Consider the following 20,939-nt stretch of genomic DNA (forward strand, 5'->3'; position numbering starts at 1 on the left):
CTGCTGATTCTCCTGTCCTTTCCGCTCAATTGCAGCAGTATCACAGTTTTTTATTTCAGTGCTCTTATTCTACTGGAAAAATGAATAATCCGTTCTATCAAATATTGTTTGAATAAATTTAAGGACAGTTGTATTTGCTGCACAGTTAGTTAGTTTGGTACAAAGCTCAGATATTGTTGTAACAAGCTCTGCCTCTCATTTAAATGGCTCTCTGTATCAAAACAGATAAGTGTTCCTGATCTTTTGAAACCAAAATATATTTCAGATCCTCAGGAACAGGAATTCTGTTTATTGCTTTTTAGTGGAAAAATGTCCATAAACCTAGTAAAGTGTGCAAATTTTTTTCAGATGTTATTAGGAAGGGAATTTCATAACAAGAACTGAAAAATACTCCGCACAAGAATGTACTTTACGAGCAGAGTGAGTTCATCAAGAAATACATAGAGAGATTCACATGCCAGCCGTGTTTTATCTGGAAACATCATAATTTCATGAACCTTTGATAGTAGTCTTAAGCGTATGATTAGATTCCAAGGCATTAACACTGGCCTACGAGATGTATTTGTTATGCTGAGCTAATATGTCAATACTGTTAAGCAGCTGTAGCACTATCATTGTCCAAATAAAGTACTGGTTGGAACTGAGGACCATGGTTCCCATCCGGACACCTGAATAAATGTGGGTAGATATTCTGAAGTGCTTTATCCATAGTACCAGGGAAATCTCCATATTTACCTTTTATCTTGCATCCTTTAAATATATATATACACATGTATATAAATGTGTCTAAGGCGTGGGTAACTTTTGGTCTTTCTAATCATAACGGTGGTGAATGAGCTTCCTTTGAAGCCACCTTGGTCCTAATCTGGCAATAAATTCCACGTAAAGCCTCGCGCTCACGTTTCAGCTCTGTCGATTTGAGTGAAAGGACAAACGTTGAACCCCAAGAGATTGCTGCCACCACGCACGCAGTGTAAGTCACCTTTTCCATCACAAACTCCTTAACTTCTGCTCAGTTTCTTTTTCTTTTCATAAGTACTAAAGCGAAAGACCAGACTATATTTTTCAGCTTGCAAGTGAGGTCGGAATTTTCTTTTCTTTAGAAACTTTCGGTCAATTAAGCTATTTGGGCTTTATGGCATTAAAACAGATTTATGATCTCGTTTCAGTCAGTGTTTGGCCAAGTTGTCCAGCAAATAAAAAGCATCTTACTGTGTAAAAGTGGAAGCCCATAGGTGGCTGACACCCACTGTTGGGGTATCACGGCTGTTTTGCTATTTTCTAGATAAAAATCCATATTTTTTAAAAACCAAAGTTTAAAAAAATTACCACTGAACATAGCTTCCTTTCCATTTTCAGTGGAAAACAGACACAAAGAAAAACCAAAGAAAAGACTTTTCAATACTTGCAGCAAAATAATTTTCTCATCAATTGTATTTTAAGGCACAAAGTAAATGGAAATATGCAAAGTTTCAGCATTAGATGAGAGCAATAGCCAGAAATACCAGAATTACCAAAATGTTCATTCTTTTTTGGATAGTCCTTAGGATGAGATCAGAGCTACATTTTTTTGTATACAGAGATAACTGGAAGACAGAAGTATTTATTCCTGCTCTTAAAAAAAACCCCACAAACAAATAAAAACCAAACAAAACCACAAAACCCCAAACCAAACAGAAAAAACCCAAACAGAAACATCCCAAAGAAAGAAAAGTAAATTAGAATATTATTTTTATATTTATGAGTTAATTGTTCTAAAGCAACTTTCAGAATCCATTCCCTCACTGCTAAGCCTGCTGCATTACCTGAAGATAGAAAAAATAGATAAAAGAGAAAAGAACATTAAGTCTCATGAACCATATAAGAAAAAAGATGTGAAATTTAGTATCTGAACAATGCAGGCGTGGAGTGCATGAATGCGTTATAAAGTGAGCAATGACTGAAGTAAATGCCCATGTGATGTGAACGTGAGTCTACAGGGAGAACATCAGAAGGTGAGAAAAAGGAAAACAATGCCATTGCAACATAAAGGATGGTGTACTGACAAAATGTGTTAGTCTGAATACTAAATGTGTTATGTGAATACTGTACTTGAGCTGATTCCTATACTGCAGAGTGTTATGCTGTCATATGTCATCTGGGCTCCCTTTTCTGCTTATATTTACCACGCACATTAAATATTCAACTGCTTTCCACTGATGCGTGCAGTAATGCTGGCCTTGTGAGGAGCTTTCTTGTCTTTCCCAGCCTCGACACACCAGATAACCTTATTGTCTTTGCGTCCTAATGGTTTTGTACCTTATGTTATGACACATATTAAATGTGTTTCTTGCGATATCCTTTTAGAAGTTTTAGTTAAATCCTGTGTTTTGAATACAGACAAATAGAAAATAGCAAAGGATATTAAGGGTCTGTTCTGCTCTGAAAAACAACTGTAAAAATGGCATTGTGACACTTCCAATGACTTCCAGAGCAGAGCTGCTCATTTTACAAATCTAAAGATGTTTCTTCTTACCCCACATTTGACCTGGCACAGGAATAAAGCTGGGCTCTCTCTGGCTCCTGCCATCAGCGGTAACAATTCTGCTATGATGGGTGATCTACAACCATGCGAATGACGTGAAAACAAATAAATTCCAGCTTTTTCCTCTCTCTGCTACGCTGACTCTGCTAGGCTAATAAAAATAGTAAAAACTTACTTTAGTCGATGAAATTATATTATTTCAATAACCTATCATCAGACTGCAATAAGTTCACCTGTGCTGTAGGGTCCTTTTCTCCAAATAGTCAAGATGATGAGGGTGTTCTCAAAGTAAGGCGCTACGGAGAATAAATCAGAAGTACCAGGGAATACTCCTTATGCTTCCAGCAGCAGCCTTACAGAATGTAGGTTATGTAGCCCAGACTGCTTATTTCCTCCCTGCAGTCTGCTCCCTGTCTAGATCTTAGGAGCTTCAGGAGAGCTGATAGTTGAGAGTTGGCTTCTGCTCGTTGATAGTTTTCCTAACCCATGGCTTGCTCCCTGCTTAGGAAAGGCAGCCCGCAGGAACGTGTTGTGGGCTGGCTACGCTGACCATGGCTGCTGGAGGCTGAGGGCATCAGATTTGAGCAGGGGTTCAGTCCTCTCTCCTTTGGTCCTGCTGGCTTCCGCATGATTTTAGAGCACATAAACAAGTGCTTTTAAATATCTGTGATTTCATGAGGTTATATTATTGCAAGGCAAGGACCTCAAATGCAGTGGAGTTAGCTATGCGGGACAGGGAATTTCATAAAAACGGTTTAATTTTGAAATATTTTACTGAACATATGAGTCTCTCTCAACAGGCTGCAAGAGCACTGGAGAAGGCAAAAGTCACAGCAGACACAAATGTGCTCACTTAATGAGACATCAGGCTGATGCTCCCCAATGGCTTGACCTGATCCTGCTGCCTGGAGACATGGGTTGTTCAGCCATACCGTATGAGGAGACCCTGGAGCTGACCTCCATGTATGGTGAGACCCTCTCTTCACTCTCTGCAGGTTATGACAGCTGGGATAAGCTTTTCAGTGCTCTGGGGCACCCACAGCTCCTCGGCTGGTGCTACGGAGGAGCAGTAGGTGAGTGGCTTGTCTAAAAATGAGGGTGGCAGCACTTCCCAGTTTCAGTTGACTTACCCAGCTTTACTTCTTCATTTTACCACACTCCCGAGGCTGGCAGCTGAATATTATTTTCTTAGTGTTTTCAGCATTGGGCATTCAAACTTAGGCTAAGGCAAATTATTATACTGCCTTAAAATAATTATATTTAAATATGAAAAGTATTTTTTTTTAAATTCTGTGCTGTATTTTTGCCCTTCTATGGCTCTTAAAGTCTTCCCCAAGCCTGGGAGGGCGAGCAACTTATCCGCTTCCATGGAGGCTGAAATCTGTGCGTTGGAGCATAAATACCAGCCATCTAGGGCAGATCTTTTGTTCAGAATAAAGGTGTTGACAATATTGCTACCCTAGTTTCACAAATAAACACACTCTGAAGTACGGAAGTGTCCTAACCATCTGCAGTAGGAAAGCGTGTAAATTCAGGACCAGAACAAATCTGTACTGATGACCAAGAGAACAAAGTTCTTACACCAAATACTTTCCCTTACAAATGTGTACATTTCTTCTTTGGGATTTTTTGTTTCTGCCTTTGCAGTTGAGGAAGCAGAACGCTAATGCTGCTCTTGCACTTCACCTCCTAGTATTTGAGAAGTTTTCTGCTGGAAAGAGGAGGTGAAGAGTTGGGGTTTTTTTCTTTTCAAATAATATCCTAAAACTCTTCTAAATTGTTTTGCAACCTCAGGACGTAAACTGATGAGAGTACTGGCTCAGAACTGGTGCAGTGTGAAAACTAACCTGTATGGGTGTATTTGCCGTTATATCGCTCTATGGGTCTTGGAAATAAAATATGGTTTTGATTTCTGTGTATAATGGCAAGATAGAGGAATACTAGAGCAAGACAAACAGGTAAAGCCACAGTGAGACTGGGAGAAAATGGTGTAGTTGTTAAATTCCTGATGTCCACATCTTTTAGTCAAATGATAATTATCCATTAATAGCCTTATAAGTATGAATATGTAAATAGCTATGGAATGCATTATTCATGAATCACCAGGCATTAATTATTGTAATTAAGTATCGTTTGCTACATTCATATTAATAACCCTTGCAGTTAATGAATACATTAGCTAATTGCTGTAGAGCAGATTCAATCAAAATTCTGTGCCTCTCTGCTATGGAAGCCTGAGAGAGTTTTCTTGAAATATTGAACATATCTTACATGCTTATCAGTGTATTTTTAATGACATTAAACGTGAATCGTAACCTCCAGTGCATGATGCTTGTCCTTGCGCCCAGGAGTATGGAAAGGTACCAGCTGGACGAGGATATGAAAGCAACAACAGTGCACACCAGAGCACATAGCAGTAGCCACCTTAAGCAGAACTTCAATTCTGGGACGTGAAATCCACCGCCACTTTCAAGTTTCATGTATATTCACATGTACAATAGGAGAGGGTGTGCTTTGTGGGGAAGTGCTGTCCCAAAGGGGCAGCTGATGATAATGTTCGAGAAACAATTTCAAAGTAGAGACTGAGCTGTTCGCCAGCCGGAGCAGGGAGGCGTCTGCCTTTCGCTAGCACAGAAGAGCAGAACGCAGCCCCAGCAGGAGGTGCTCCTCAGCCTAATGGGGCCTCAGGGCACTCTTGAAACACAAGTAAAATGAACAACCAAACTCTGCATTATTTTTACACTCTGGAAACCTATTTCAGATAATAGTAACCTAAGCAACACAGAAAGAAGACTTGCTGGAGGGACTTTTGTGGCTTTTTTTAGGCTGTAGGTCTTAGAACCAGGGTTTGGGGTTCTTGAAGTAGAAATTGTGAAGAATTTTTCATTACAAACAAAATTTTCCTTATTATTAGGGAGAATCACTAACTCAAGGTATGAAACTGTAAGTTCAAGTACTAAAAGCTAATATATACAAGTAAAATGCCCCCTTAGTTGAACTTCTGGGTATCAGGCCAGGAAAAATATTTGCAATGAAAGAATAAAACCTGATTTCATCACTGCAAGTTTGAAGCAGATTTTTTCCTATTTTTAGTTTCTCCAACGTACTGTAGTCACTTGCACTGAGTAAATTGAGTATTGGATTGAGTTTCTTAACAATTAAATATTCTGGGAGTTAGAGAATTCAAATAAGCACACCACAAGGATATTTTCCAATTGACAAACACATGGGCTCTTTGTAGTTAAAATTGTGGTAGGACACTGCTGGCAGAGTCCAAATTGTGTTGGAGCACCAACAGAGGAAGGTCAGTCAGAGCCTGTTTTTTAAGGGTCAGAAGTAGGAGATATGCATGGTCAACAAAGTAACTGTCATTCTCTGTGTATACTTCCCCAGTAAAATACCTCTCACGTTTGCCAAACTCAGTAAAGAACACCCTTTCATTCATCCCATAGGTGATGCAAAACCCTTTGCTCTTCCTTCTAGTACCGCCATCACCACTGTCTTTGTCCTCTTTTCAGAAATCTTAATTCTGCCTCAAGCATGAGCACTGTTACTTCCCATTGCCCATATTTCTGAATGAGTCACTGGCATCTGAAAAACAATTTGAATCTTAGTATCAAAATATAGAGGGATCCACTACAGATAGTATCAGTATTCAGCATCACAAGCCGTACCTCCAAAAATCATGACCTTGCTTGTTTGTTTTCTTTCTTTTTTTTTTTTTAAACTAATACTGAGATTCTCACAAAAGTGCAAACTCAGCTGGGAGCTTGTGTTCTAACTGAAAATCAAATATGAAAAGATTTGCAATAAAATTGCGACAGTGGAGATGTATTAAATTCTTGCTGTTATATCTTAAACATGAATAATGGCCTTTTCAACCCCTCTAATCCTAAAAAATCTTAGCAATTGGATGTATTTACAAAAAACTTACTGCTTAGTGTCCTTATTCATCCAGCTTTTTTTCCATGTTTGCTTCTATAGCCATTTGCCTTTAAATTGCCTACAACTGCATTTATTTAAAAAAAGAAAAAAATCAAGAAAGTTATTTTGATCAATCTGGCGTGCTTTTTTTCTTTTTTTTTTTTTTTTTTTTTTAACCTTTTAAACCAGAAATATGAAGCCTGTTCTCCACTGGTGTGTTGCAAGACCTGTGTGTGGGACGGGTCCAGCTCATGGAGTATGATAACTCCACGGAAAGGGATGACCCATCAAAATGCTAATGGAGACCTCGTAACGCTCAACGGTTTTGTAAGTTTTGACAGTACATAAGGAGGGACCAAGTAACGGAGTGACTTTAAGCCACGCGGATAAAAAATCCCTTCCTCTGAATTGTTGGTCTGGGGCTGGTTTGTTTAGTTGTGCTCTGTAAGGTACCAAGAGCTACCCAGCAGAGGTAGTCACCCTTGGCAGGTAGCACAATATTGAGCTGAAGTGGTTCCAGGGGCTGAACCGCTCTCTTGGGAAGCACCTGCCTGACCCTGCACTGCCGGCGCTCCTGGAGAAGACATCGGGAAGACACAACCTCAGGTTTTGTGTGGTGTAAAGCGCAGATGTTCAGAAAACACGGCACACTTAAAGCAAATGAATAGAGTCATTAGCAGAAAATGAGGAGCAGACATAAAAAGACAAAGGCAGAAGGTTTATTTTTTTGTATAAAGGTAGGAAAGTTATGTACATGTGCACAATGTAGTTGAGAATACAGAAGTACAAAGAGGAAAGGAGCAGCATTTCTGAAATCGGGGGATGTTTCGTGATGACAAGGCATTAGAGGAAGGAAAGAATTCAATTACAGGTGTGTACTCAGAAAAAGATAGAGTGAACTGGTGCTCTGCTAATATATTCTAGATGAATAACTTTCATATTGCTGTAAATCCATATAAAACCTGTATTTAATATTGTATGTATACTCATATCAAGTTTCTAGTACTGAAGAAAAAGTGTTTTGGAATCTCTATACAGATATATACTTTGATTTTCATATTATGCATATAGCTATAGTATTTCAGACACGCTTATTACAGGTACTGCTTTCTAGCTTTCTTCAACATTAGTATCAGGATGAAATTTTTGCTTATTATAGTATATCCTTATTCTATAAAGTACTTAACACTTTGATTTACTTATGTGGGAGCTGAACTAAACCCCAGTGAGAAAAACCCCAAAATGATTGCGATTCTTTAAATTATGATTTTTAAAAAAAACAGTTTGAACAGCTTTGGTTCGTAGCAACGGCTTTTTCTGTTACAACTTCCAAAATTCTTATTTCTTTGCTTTTAGTTAGAATTCTGAAATGATATGATAATTTCCATTTCAAATTATTTATGATGGTGTTTAAATTTTTAATTTCAGTAATACTGAACAAAGTAACATTTTTAGCCAGGATGAAATGAAAATTACAGTTTGGTTTAAAATTTCCAAAATAATACATTCTTTATTACTTCAAATTTCTCCATATAAATGGAAATTGCCATTTTAACTCAAAAGAAGGTGAATGTTTTCATTTGGTTTTGGTTTACTTTGATATTTTAAACCAAAATGCAAACTTTTCACATTGAAATATTGATTTAACAAAAAAAAAAATTTTTTCTCTGAAATTGTAAGTTTGATCACATTACTGTGTTCGGATTAAAACCCCAAATTTTCCAAAACTGTATTTTCATATTAAAAAAAATGCAAAACACATTTTTGTTTTGTTGTCTTTGCCTTGTGTTATGTAATTCACAATATGATATGGGATTCCCAGTAAGATATATAACTAAACCCTACATCTGATAGAATACAGTTTTGTTTCTGGCACTGCTACTACATTAATTTCATCCCCAGTGCTGGAACATGCATTCCTACCTTATGTTTATTGTTTGCTTACAAAAAGGAAAGGAACTTTCAGCTGAGTTATTTTATTTTTATTTTTTTTTATAAGAGATTAAGAAGAAAATTACCCAAATCACTTTTCCGGTATGATAAAGACAGCAAAGAAATTATCCTTGTGTAATACAATGATTATAAGCAAATATATTTTGCTTAGGTTTTCATACTAAGGCAGGTGTTTTGAGACAGGAATATATGACATATCACAGGAGTGAATCATGGTATTTTCCATAAGTGTGCAAAAAATGTGTCTGGGTTTTTTTTCCCCCCCCTTAAAATAGGAGTAGACTTTTTAATATCAGTAGTGTTGCTGCAATTATGTACTGAATGGTATTCAGAAAAGTAACAGACTTACTTTGGAATATTTATGAAAGGTGGGAAATAAAGAATAGAGGCTTGATTCCCAGGCAGCGGCTTCTGCTATGTTCTGCTGTGGCAAAACAGGAACCTTAACATCCCACTTATACACTTTTTAAGGTGTCTTAATGTAACTGTCGAATTAAAGGTGGGATTTGCTATCCATGAACGCTCAGAGTCCAATCCACAGCAAGGTAGGGTAGGACTGCGGAAACAGGGTCAGGTTTGAAGTTGGGGAAACTGTAATATGAGCGGGCCCAAGGACTGCTGCAGAAGATCAGCTGTTCTCCCTGGAGTCATAAGACTTCATTGTATGACGTTAGTTAATCTTCCCTGTAACTCTGCTACAAACCATATCACTTGATAATAAAACACCACTTTACACATACTTACTCTTTTGGATCATCACTCAAGGACACTATTTAAATGACTAAGAGGAGCACAGAATCTATACAAATGTAATATGAACATGGCTGCCCAAAGAAATGGTTGCACAGTTCATAAATGGTTTTTGCCTTAAAGAATTGTTCAGAAAAAGAAAACCACACTTTTCACTATTGTTTTGTGTTTAACAATGTACTTCAGTTGTGTCTATGCTCTCAAAGGCAACCCCACAGATATTTTCCTATTACAGTTTTTGCTAAATCTGATATTCGTAATTTTCAGGCCCCTTATTTTAATTCCTTAAAGAATCATGGACAACCTATGAACTGAAGCACTTTGCTTCCTGAGAAGCAAAAAAAAAAATCACTGTATTTTTGTCTGATGACATTCATATCTATTGATGGATAATATAAGTTAACTCAAAGTGGTAGAAGTCTTTGAACAGACAACAAGATTTTAAAGTCTGATGTACTTACTGGGTCTTTCTTGAAAAAGGAATCATGATGAACATTAAGATAACTGTATTTTATCTCAGTATAAGATATTGGAGGTGGGCAGGCTACCAGAGTGGAGGTTTAGGATTAGAGATATCAGCACAAGATTGCCGCTAATTCAAATGCACGCGAGTGTCCTCAGTGCGTAGCCAATTGCTAATCCAAACTATTATCTCATTATCCAAAAATGTCATATATGATTTCACAGGTGTGAGACCACAGTGCCAAAGAAACAGCAATGAACATGTTATGTGATGCAAAGGTAGTGACCATCTGTAAGATTTAAGGGTGAAATTAGCCTTATTGAAGGCAGTGGGTCTTTGCCACTCATTGCAGTAGGGTTTCAATGCTACCATCAGCATATCTTTAAGTTCTCATTAATATGTATTGCCTGTTGGTGTGTCCCGGTGCCGCCCACTGGCTGTGTGTTTGTGGTGAAATGCTCTGGTGGAGGTGGGATGAAACACTTTTTTAGATCTGCTAGCATTTGTTCTAAAATGAAGAGAAAGGACTAAACCAGATCCAAAGCGATTCATAGAAAATTGTTCAAAGAAATATAAGACAATTTTGTAAAACTCTGATGTTCGTATTGCTTTGCTAAGCTGTTAGGTCAAGGCATCTTCTGCTGTATTAAAATACAAAAGTTAAAAGACTGCTAATAGTCTTCCTGTTCACCCCACTCAACTGCTGGATCATCATCCATTCGCAGAATAAGATAGGAGAGAAGCTGAAAGAGGTTCTGCCACAAGAGTAACGAGACAAAAAAGGAGAGGTCGCTTACATCTATCTCACAGCGGTCTCCGGCATAGTTGACGTCGCAGAGGCAGTGGAACTTGTTGAGTAGGTTCTGGCAGAGGCCCCCATTCAGACACGGGTCGGAGCTGCACTCATCGATGTCCTTTTCACACCTAGAGGAAAGACTGCAAATAGTGAGCATCTGAAATCACAAATAAAACACACCGAACAGCACATTTTTAATTAAGAAGCTTTTGTGGGGGGAGAGAGAGGAGGATGCTCTCTTTGAAATCTGCAGTCTCAGTCCACATATGTTTATGATTTTATTAACTACCTGATTAGCCACATCTAATCCTGAACTTCCTGTATTATTTTCAAACACAGATAGTTAAGCCGGAAATTTCATCTCTGTAAAGTATTTCATGGTTAATGGTGCTTAACAATGTGAAATAAAAGTTTGTGTATGATTTTAGAGCGAGATCCAGCACGCGTCCTGCCGACAGCCTGCTTATCCGTTTTCATTGTTCCTGGGAGCTGAGGGCGCGTTTTCCTTCTCAGTAGTCTGGATATAAGTCAAACAAATGTGTGTTTTTCCCAGCTGAGTGTCCCTGGGAATGCTCGCCTGCTTTTTTTTTCCCCCCCTCAATTTGAAATGCCAATAGATGCCCAGCAGAATCTCCTATCTGGTGAGGACACGGGCCTGAGAATGGTAAGAGTGGTGCAGAACAGGGCTTTACAAGCTTAAACAGGTACCATTAAATGTTTTTGAGTTAATTCTGATGATAAAGGTAATTTGAGTTCTCATACTTTCTCAAGGTGACCTACTGAATATTAAAGAGGAACATGTGATGTTGTCTGAAAACTAGGAGTGATTTGGTGATTTGCTGCTCTGATGAAATTCCCCATTAATACCCTACTCCTTTTTTTTTTTTTTTTTCCAAATAATGCTAATGGTTAATCCTAATTTTTCCAGATAAAAAATCAGATTTATTCTTAAAGAAGAATGTGAGAATGATAAGGAATTGCTTTGTTCAATCATATTTATAACTGCAAAATAAATTTTAGTGTTACATTAGAGGAGAGCTGTTCTTTATATTAAACACTTTTAGCTGATTTTCTTTATTGATCTATAAAAAAGTTTCAACAGTTTCCTTTGGTGGTATGTTATATTCACATACTTCAAAAAGTTAAATTAAAGTATTAATCCAATATTCAAAAATTGTATAGCTATGAATTTACCTATGCAAAACCAAAAAAAATCTTGCAGGGAACCAGGCATCTGAACCCAACCGAATTTCAGGAACACTTGAAAACCTAACTCCCTTAGGTAATTTCAAAAAAATCAAATGAAATGAAAAAAAAATCAATGAAAAATTTGTTTTCAAGAGACAGCTATGTCTCCTTTTATGAACAGCAATATTTTCACATTTCCCTTTCCACCTATTATTAAGTTTGTTCTTTTTTTGTGATTCCAAGTCAATTGATTGACATAAGATACTATTTTCTCTACACTGTGCATCAATGGATTTCTGAGGGATGAAATATTGTCTTAAAGGAAAATGCCTGTTTTATGAATCTGATAGATAAATATACAAAGGGTTTGGGATTTAATTTTTTATTAACTGATATATTTGTATTTGTTCTGAAAAAAAGAAGGGGTGAAATTTTCTCATTTGGTATACTAAGATCTGCAAGCACAGAAGCGCTACTGGTTTATGGTTTGGCAACCTGGAAAAAAAGAGGACAAACAGTCAATTTTAGACATTGGAGAAGAATGCCTTGCTGTGATAGTCCATTAAAGCTCAGTGTGCTTGGTACAAGGCTACCGTTCAATATGAGAATCATGGGAACCATAAAATAGAGATTATTGCCAGCCGGTGGGATGGATGTAAGGAAGACTCATTCCCAAAGCTGTAGTTAGCAAGTTGCCTGGCAGGGGAAGGAAGAAGTATTTTCCTTCTGTCTTGAAGTACCAAGAAATATACACACCAAAGTGTCTGGCAATATGCTTTTATTTTCTTATATTTTATTTTATTCGATCTTTTCCCCTTTTTTGGATGTTGTGAGGTGGTACACAGACCTTCTGGATGAGCGAAACAGTATGATGCAGACATGTCTGCCAGCTACACTCTGCACCGAGTGGGTGGAAATTTTCATTTCATGCATCTTTGATAGCTTACTGGACTGTTTTCACAAAATTGGTGAGTTAATAAGTTTTTGAGAGAATGAAAACCGTTTGTTGAAAACTTCTTTCTGTTTGCAGAGCCAGCATTGCTTGGTCCTGCTGCACTTTTGGATATTAAACTCTGATGTAAAGCTGATTTCACTAAGAGCACGTACGGCATTTCCTTTCTCGCTACCCAAAAGGGTGCCCTTACCTATTCAGCCTAATTTATGACTAGGACAACATCTTCCTACGTTTGTACAGCACCTGATGCCCTGAGGCTGTCAGGACTCCCTGCTCCAGAACTCTTTGCAGAACATTATCAAATGGTAAGTGTGAATTGTGACGACATGCTACAAGATAAAAATTTAACTGAGCGGAAGGCCCCTTCTGTTTCAGACTAAACTATAACATGTAAAAAGTGTTTCTGAACTTATTTTTAAAATAATAATTCTGTTTTTGTACAGCAGCATTCAGTAAGAAAGGTACAAGCTGTAGCACCACCAGGTATGTCATCTCATACCATCCCTGTGGGAAAATAGATTGTGTATTCACAATGCTATGTGTGAAAACGAAACAGTTTTGCATATTCGTGTGTCAGTGTATTGCGGCTGATTCTTATACACGAGCAGGATATATATATTTATGTGTCCCCACCTGTAGAAAGATAACAACATAACTTGTTATATACAAAACGGGCATGGAATCCAAAAAACAGGCACATAGAATTAAGTATACAATGCTGTCTAAGAAATAATATCTTCCCCTGGAGTTAATGGTGCTATGTTGGATTAAATCCTGCTGCATTAATTTGTGATCGTTGTCTAAGTAAAACAGCTATACTTTTAGGCCCTCAGAACCACTGAAGCAAGGAACTGCTCAACTTAAGCAACTGTTTTGTCTGTGTTTCTGCAGGAGGGCAAAACCCCTCGGGCTGTTACACGCTCAACCTCTCTGGAACAGCTTCTGGAAGAATTGCTCCACAAAAATCTGCTGGGCAGAGCATCTCACCGTTCTCCAGCAAACCCAGGCAGGCACACACATTTCAGCTCGCCGCTAAGATCGGTGCAGTTGCCATAGTTGAAACAGGTGAGGTTTCTCTCTTCGTTCCCACAAACTGTATACGGTAATCTTCTGTATCTAGGTAAATAAGAAGGAAATGGCAGCTGTTATTTGCACTTTCGTTGTTTCTGGATGTCTCATGCTCTCCCAGCTTTTAATTTCACTCTAGTCCACTGCTTTAGTAGAAAATAATTAGATCTACCTTGCAAATTTGTTATTTGAATGCAGAATCTAGCGCTGTTAGTCTCCAAGTAGAGGGAGCAGTGCTCCTGCTGGCAAATACTATTCAATACCAATGGGAAGGCATCACGTTTTAGCTGTGAATGAGCACACAGTTTCAGGGGCTGCACATTCTTAGTGCCTCCCTGGTTTCCTTTTTGGAAAGGAAACCCCACATCTGTGTGCAGTGATGCACCTGGAGCCTGGGCTACTCAGGATGCTCACGGCTAGTGGTAGGGAGCAACTGAGATGGGGGAGAAACGCTGTTAGTGGCTGGGGTACCGTCCAAAGGGAAGAGAGCAGGAACTGAGGTGTAAGACTCACAAAACATGTTTTGAATAACTTTTTTTTAATTTGCTGAATTTGGTTTTCCTTTTCCAAGGATTTACTGGTAAGTTAATGATTCATTTCTTAGCTAAACAAAACAAAAAAAAGGGGACAACACGCTACCTATATGATGTGGATCTATGGGACACCTGGACAACTTAGTAGAAGAGTTCAAAAGAGAGAATTAGCGGACAAGATTGGCCATACCGGCCAATATAAGGCATCTTCAAATCTCAGGATGTCCTCACTACTCAGAAATAGTCAACAAAAATTGGCAATTGTGTAATTATAGCCTAAAAGACTAAGACTGGGAAACACAAAGACAATTGTTTGTTTGCGTGCTTTGGACTTTTGGGGGGGGGGGGACTTGCGTGCTTTGCACCAGACTGGGTTTGTTGGAGTCCTCTGGAGGAAGGAGAGGATTTTGCCTTCTCTGAGAGCACAGGTCATGCTCAGAAGGGAGAAGTTTATGGTACACAGAGAAGGGCAAGTAAAGGAGAGAGAGGCCAGGGAAGAGCCTGCAGCCTTCATATGCGGGTATCTGAGAAGAATAAGAAACAGGTATGTGAGGAGGCGTCAGAAATGATGAGAAGAGTGGGCTGTGTGGTGTCTGCGGCCGCCAGGATTGCTAGGCTGAGAGAGTAAGCTTGTAGCAAAAGACCCACAAAGCAAAGATGCTGTGGGTGGGGAGAAAAACTTCCTTGCAAGCCCTTCTGATGTTATTTTCTCTTACCCACTAACTCTGAATTTCTCTGCTGACAGTTCTAGAGCTCTATTACTCTAATAAAGTATAGTTCTAGAAATTCAAAACCCTTAAAGTCTTTTTTTTCCAAAAAAAAAGATGTCACACATCTATCTGAGCTCTGTCAGACTTGTAATCCTGTCATCAGAGAGCTCATGTCACCCAGGCTGGCAGCAGAGCTGTGCCTTGTTCCCTGTCTCCCTGCTCTTCCTCGTCAGTCCCTGCCTCAGCTGCCATCTCTCCACTGCCTCGGTCCGCATCCAACGGAGCGGTACTGCAGACTCTTTACACATTAATTCTGCAGCCATGATTAATATAGAAATAGATGCCTAACAGCCAACATACAGGTCTGTAATGTGCAGTTTATTAAATGCACATTTAAAATGGAGACACCAATGGTGTAATAATTCTTCAGAAGAGACGTCACAAAATCATACGGATCTGTCTTGTTTATAGTACCTGCAAAATTTTCCTGTGAAGTTACCAGCACACAGGCAAGAATATCCATCAATCCCATCTACGCAAGTGGCCCCGTTTGCACACTGGTGGCCCCGGCAGTTGTCTATGTCCTCTTCACAGTTTACCCCTGTGTAACCAGGTTCACAACTGCACTCATAAGAGCTGATCCCGTCAGTGCAGTTCCCATGAATGCAGGGGTTTGAAAAGCATTCATCGATGTTGACTTCACAATGGGTGCCAGTCCATCCTTTGGGACATATGCAACGGTAGGAAGTATAGAAGTCTTCACATATCCCCTCATGCATACAGGGATCTGAGCTGCAGACTTCTACCTGCGAACAGCCAGTAAGAGCAGGGTTTGCGGATATTTTGAGAAACTGCTCCTCTTGAGGTTTTTTAGTAGGGATGTCCTCATTTTCAAAGTATGAGAGATAAATGCCACTGATTTCTATGGTGCTCATGCATCCTCGCAGGCCATCCAGACTGTCAAAAGCCTTGTCAGCCACATAGATGTCTGTCTCATCTCTTAAAAAGTTGAGGCTTCCTGCGGCAGTTGTGCTAGTTGCGGTGTCTTTCTTGCTGTCTATATCCATGTGCCATCTAGAGAACTGGGACAGAGGCTCTACCATAGAGACCATCACTTGGTGCCATTTCCCGTCACTCACGGGCAGTGAGCTAGCAAGGGTCAGCTTATAAAAGCTGTTGCCGCTTTGTAATTGAAAGACTAATTTGGAGTTGTGAATACTGATGATAACAAACTCTGGCTCCTTCTCCGCATACAGCAGAATCACGTCAGTGTCCCTAGTTCGAAAGCCAAATACGATATTGGTGAGGTCTCTGCTGATTTTTCCATTGCTTCTGTAAAATATCGCACTGCTTCGGCCACTAAACACTGCATTAGCAAGACCTGTGCAAAGATAATAATTGAGAAACCAGGCCAACTTTAAACCGATACATGTGGAACAATCTCCCTGCAGCACCCCATGCTCCCCATCATGTAAGTCCTTTTGGGTTTTCTGAAAAACAATCAAATTCCACCAGTGTTTCAGTTATCCTCGCCTGCCCCTTCTGGTTATAGAAATTACAGGGCAGTGCCAGCAGCAGCTATAATGACATCAGAAGTGTGTTGCTTTGCATCATCTCAAGCTATAATTCTAAAGATATAACTCTAAATTAGTGTTATGTCTCTTTTTCCTCTTTAGGCAAAGAGGAGGTGATCATGATCGTATACAACGTAAACCTGAGGCTGAGAGGGTATTTCAAAAGAAGATATACATTTGTCATTTGCTAGTTATTCCCCATGACAGATCTGGACAGGGCGAACCTTTGTTCTCAATTCCTCTTTTCTTGGAAAAACCACTAAAGAGGTTTTAGAAAGTATTTGATTGGATCCCAGTTTGCTCTCCCTGATGCAAACAGGATTAATTTAATTGAAGTCAGCTGGCCAAAAGCCCCTTCAAAATCAACGTAAGAAGAGTGGTGGCTGTCACGTTAAAGCCAGCTTCTGCTGCCGTGTGGGCACTGCCGCAGCCCTGCTGAGGGCACCGAGCCTGGGCTGGCGGGACTGACAGGGCAGCAGAGGGCTCTGTTTGAACTGCGGCGACCGAAAATTGATGGGCAACAGCATGGCAGTTTTATGGATGTCTTCACAAAAGTATTTGACATCTTTCATTAGATGTCTTTCTAAAACGCACTAACTCGCTGGGCTGTGAATTTGCACGTTCTGAGATTCGTGAGGATTATAGACAGGGAGGAGAGACAGGAAGGCATGTCTTCTCTTTGTACTTCAGACAAATTTAGCTTTGCAAGATCCCAGCACTAAGATAAGGGGGGGTTCCTGCACTATCTCTGGGCAGTAAATCCTGGTGAAAAGAACGCCTGTGAATCCCAGTACGAAATTATTGACTGTGTATCCTGACACTAAGGCAGCGGAGGTGTAACCACGTTGCCTAGCACACCAACTGTGGTGTCTTTCTCATAGGAAAAGTTTCCCTAGAGGAAACCATACTAAAAATGAAAGTCACACCTTTTCAAAATTATTTCTGATTTTGCACGCCTAACAAAGCTGAGTTTTTTAAGTTCATAAAGCTAAAATACTCCTGTAGAAGTCTTATTAAGTCCTGAGCACAGCAAGCCATCTGGATGCGCTTTTACTCTCAGTTGTGACGCTGTGCATTTGGTTTTGCTGTTACTTGATGTTCCCCGTGTCATCTTCCTGTACTGACTTTTTCTCTTTTTTTGGAGTGCATGTTTTCCTAAAGGACTTGCTAATTGTAGCCATCTAAGTGGAACTATAGCCACAGCCCCTGGAAGACAACTCTTTTTGTGCCTTAGCTTAGAATGGTAGCCAGAGCACCAGGCTGTCAGAGAACTCACTGGCCAGTAAACTTTCTTTCTTTCCTTACCTTGAGTTGAACAACAAGAAGTCTATGCTGTAGTTAAGAAAACAACTAGCTAAAAATACAGCTCTATAGGGCAGGAATTTTTGAATATCTATTAGTAAAACTCCCTACTGCTGCCATATAAACCAGCACAGAAATCCAAAAGTGATCTAGATGTGTAAATGACCTTGAGTTTAGCAAAAGGAAACAGTTCAGATAGTTTTCACTTCGCTGTCCGTGTGTGTTTACAGTCTGCTGTAATATGCAATAGGAAAGTTTATGAGAGAACGTATTTTGATGTTTTAACTAAGGACGCCTATTAGAGAAAGTGCAATTATTTTAATTTCAGTTCTAAATTTTAACAAGTGCTGCAATGCTGCTTCTAACAATCATCTCAACAAAAATAACATCATATTGGTCTGTCAGCAAATTGTCCGTGACAGAAATCTTTTGTTGACCAACCTTCCCATTCCTAAGAGTCAGCCATTCTAACAGCTCCCATCAGACTGTATGTGTATTTATCTTCCTTCACAGCATCGTTAGGGCTTTCTTTGAGAGCAAAAAAAAAAAAAATATTGCTTAAAAATCCTTACTTGCTTTTTAAATCCTGCTCCAGGCTGGGAAGGAGAAGGAAAGTGGAGAAGGAAAGAGATATGCAGTGTGACTAATGTTCTTAAAACTGCTAATGGTCATCAATTTTCAAATATACTACTTGGCATGCAGGTGCTTTTTATGACGATAGTAGTTGAATAACCATACTGCTGGTATTAAGGTTACTTTCTTCAAAGATATTTAACATGTAAGAAAATCAAATGATGCAACGTATGTCATGTAGCTTGTCTTTTCAGGAGGATGCAGAACACCCTCATGTTAATCCGACACTGGATACCCTCTTATCTCTTTGCAGTGGAAGTGTGAGGGGTACACTCACACTCCAGCAATGCACTGATCTATTGTACAACCTTGACAACTTGTGTTGAGTAAGTCAAAAAGCAAAGGTCCTCTAAACATCTGTGTCAGGGCGGCTGGTTGAAAATTTTTGGGTTTGGCAGGGCAAATTCTCCCCAATACTCTTACTTACAGTTGACGTTATTTTAATATGGAAATAACATTTGAATGAACTTTAAACGAAGGAAAAATTGAGTTTTAAGGAAACACCGAGGAAATTTTCTATTGTTTCTAATCTCCAAAGATGACAGGAATAACAGAAATGTACCTACATTCAAATCCTTGGTGCACCAGCTGGCATTGTGCTTCAGGAGGACAGAGTCCAAGCTCACACCACTTAACTTCCTCGCATGCCTTCCCCGCTGTGTTAGGGGGGCATGTGCACGTGAAGTCATCCCAGATTGAATAGCACACACCACCATTGTGGCAAGGGCTGGACTATGGGGAAAGAAAAAAGACAACCTAAGTATGAATAAAGGCTGGTGATCTCCCAGCTCTAAGGGTGGGGGGCTGTTTGGCAAAAAGGAGAATTCTGTTTATTTCAGAAGGAAAGTCATAAAGACCAGTACTATGACAGCACAGCATGTTTAATAATTGGTGAAAAACGGTATTTCAACCTTAAAATATTTTAATCCTCCCTATGCGAATACATTTTGCTGCTGATATTTATCATATGTAGCATAACTCAACCAAAATGCTTCCTAGCATTTTTAGATATTTTTCTAAAATGTCATTATCATCAAATGGATGTGTATGGAAATAGACAAAAAATTAAAAGAAATCCCCCATTATAAACACATGAAAATACTCTGAAAAATGTCATTCTTACCTTGCAGAGGTTGTCACCAGTGCAGCCTTGGGTGACATTGATCAGAGTTCGGTTGATAAAAGAATTCAGTGGATTGGTGATGGGGAAGAATTCCAGCGGCTGGTGATTCACTCTTATATCTTGGATGCAGCCTTTGAAATACCTGCCATTTCTATCAATTTCTTTGTTATCTGGTAGGCCTCCGATATAAAGAATATCCTTACTTTGGATGGTTAGTACTGGAGTAGAAATAAAGCCTAGGTATTGAGAGGATTGGAACAATTCCATCTTATTTGGTTCTATTTTTAATGTTATTAAGTGAAAGTTTCCATCGTTCATGGAGTGTTTCCCTACTAACTTCATGGAATTTAGAGCTAACAGTGTGAGTTTCCCACCTTCCAAGTAGACTCTTACGTAGAGGTAAGTACTGTTTCTCAAAGCCAGTAACAAGCCAGAAGATTTGCGTGTTCGGACAAACATTGATATGTCCAAATTTTCGTTCTGAGTGGCACCAAGAGAAAAAGCAGCATAGCCTGAGGAGTCCTCAGATCCAAACCGGCCTGGAATGTACTCTTGAGGTCAGAGATACGGGAAAAGATAAAAAGAAAGAGAAGAAGGGAGAAAAATGAAATAGTTAGGGCTACATGACAAGGGAGCCAATGCAATGATCAAATAGCTACTTCTAGTAATATTTACGTATGGTAGTAAGATGTGCTGGTATTTATGGATGAATAAAGACTTGATCCAGCTGTAAATAGCTTCTATTTCAAAATTCCTGTTGGCTTCCATGGCTGTAGCATTAAGCCCCAGTACAGGACCAGATGTTATATTATTGGGCATATTTTTCCCCTTTATCATGCTCTGTGTAATGCTGTGTTTTCAAATGGTTAAACAAGGACAGATTTCCATAGTTTCCTGGATTGGTCCTCAGAAAGATCATTTTGAAAAGAACCTAGCTGCTTTGATCCTCTGATGACCATGGAAGTTAATGTAATTCTGGAACTTTGTGATATTTTTTGCGCTGATTCCAATTGTAGAAATAGCCGAAAGCTGCTCAGCAAACCTCTCTTGTCTAAAATCTCCAAACAGGGCACCTACTTGGTGTTGCTTGGACTCCCCAGTTCTCTGACAGACTTTCTGTTGCTGGGGCTCCACATATGCTGATACACATCAGCTTGTATCCAGTTACGAATTGTGATCAGTCCTGTGAGTGCCCACAATGCTATGGTGTCGTGGAGGAAAAATGATCCAGGATTGAGTAAACCTTTTTTTTTGTGTGTGTGTGCTTATCAATTAAAACGATTAAACCAAAACCATCTGTCTCTCTCCCTTACTCTATATTTTCAGTAATGATTTTCAGACTTGTAAGGATACAAAATATGTAGCCCAAACCTTATTTTATTCTGATGAATCATCTCGTTAAAGCACAACAAAGTGTTTCTATTTTTACATTTTAAGTTTCAT

The 20,939-nt window shown here is 39.2% G+C and overlaps 1 protein-coding gene across 5 annotated transcripts in view; it reads right to left on the minus strand.

Moving 5' to 3' along the window:
* Positions 1-20,939, minus strand: part of CRB1 (crumbs cell polarity complex component 1) — a 114,609-nt gene that overhangs the window by 20,286 nt on the left and 73,384 nt on the right. For all 5 annotated transcript variants that reach the window (XM_063343880.1, XM_063343884.1, XM_063343882.1 and 2 more), the window contains 5 exons: positions 19,497-20,047; positions 18,940-19,105; positions 15,339-16,245; positions 13,541-13,669; positions 10,412-10,538 (listed from right to left, as the gene is read on the minus strand). In XM_063343880.1, coding sequence (XP_063199950.1) covers positions 10,412-10,538; positions 13,541-13,669; positions 15,339-16,245; positions 18,940-19,105; positions 19,497-20,047 — 1,880 coding nt within the window. The remainder of the gene's footprint in view (positions 1-10,411; positions 10,539-13,540; positions 13,670-15,338; positions 16,246-18,939; positions 19,106-19,496; positions 20,048-20,939) is intronic.

The sequence above is a fragment of the Chroicocephalus ridibundus genome, chromosome 8, assembly GCF_963924245.1.
Source record: "Chroicocephalus ridibundus chromosome 8, bChrRid1.1, whole genome shotgun sequence".
NCBI lineage: Eukaryota > Metazoa > Chordata > Aves > Charadriiformes > Laridae > Chroicocephalus > Chroicocephalus ridibundus.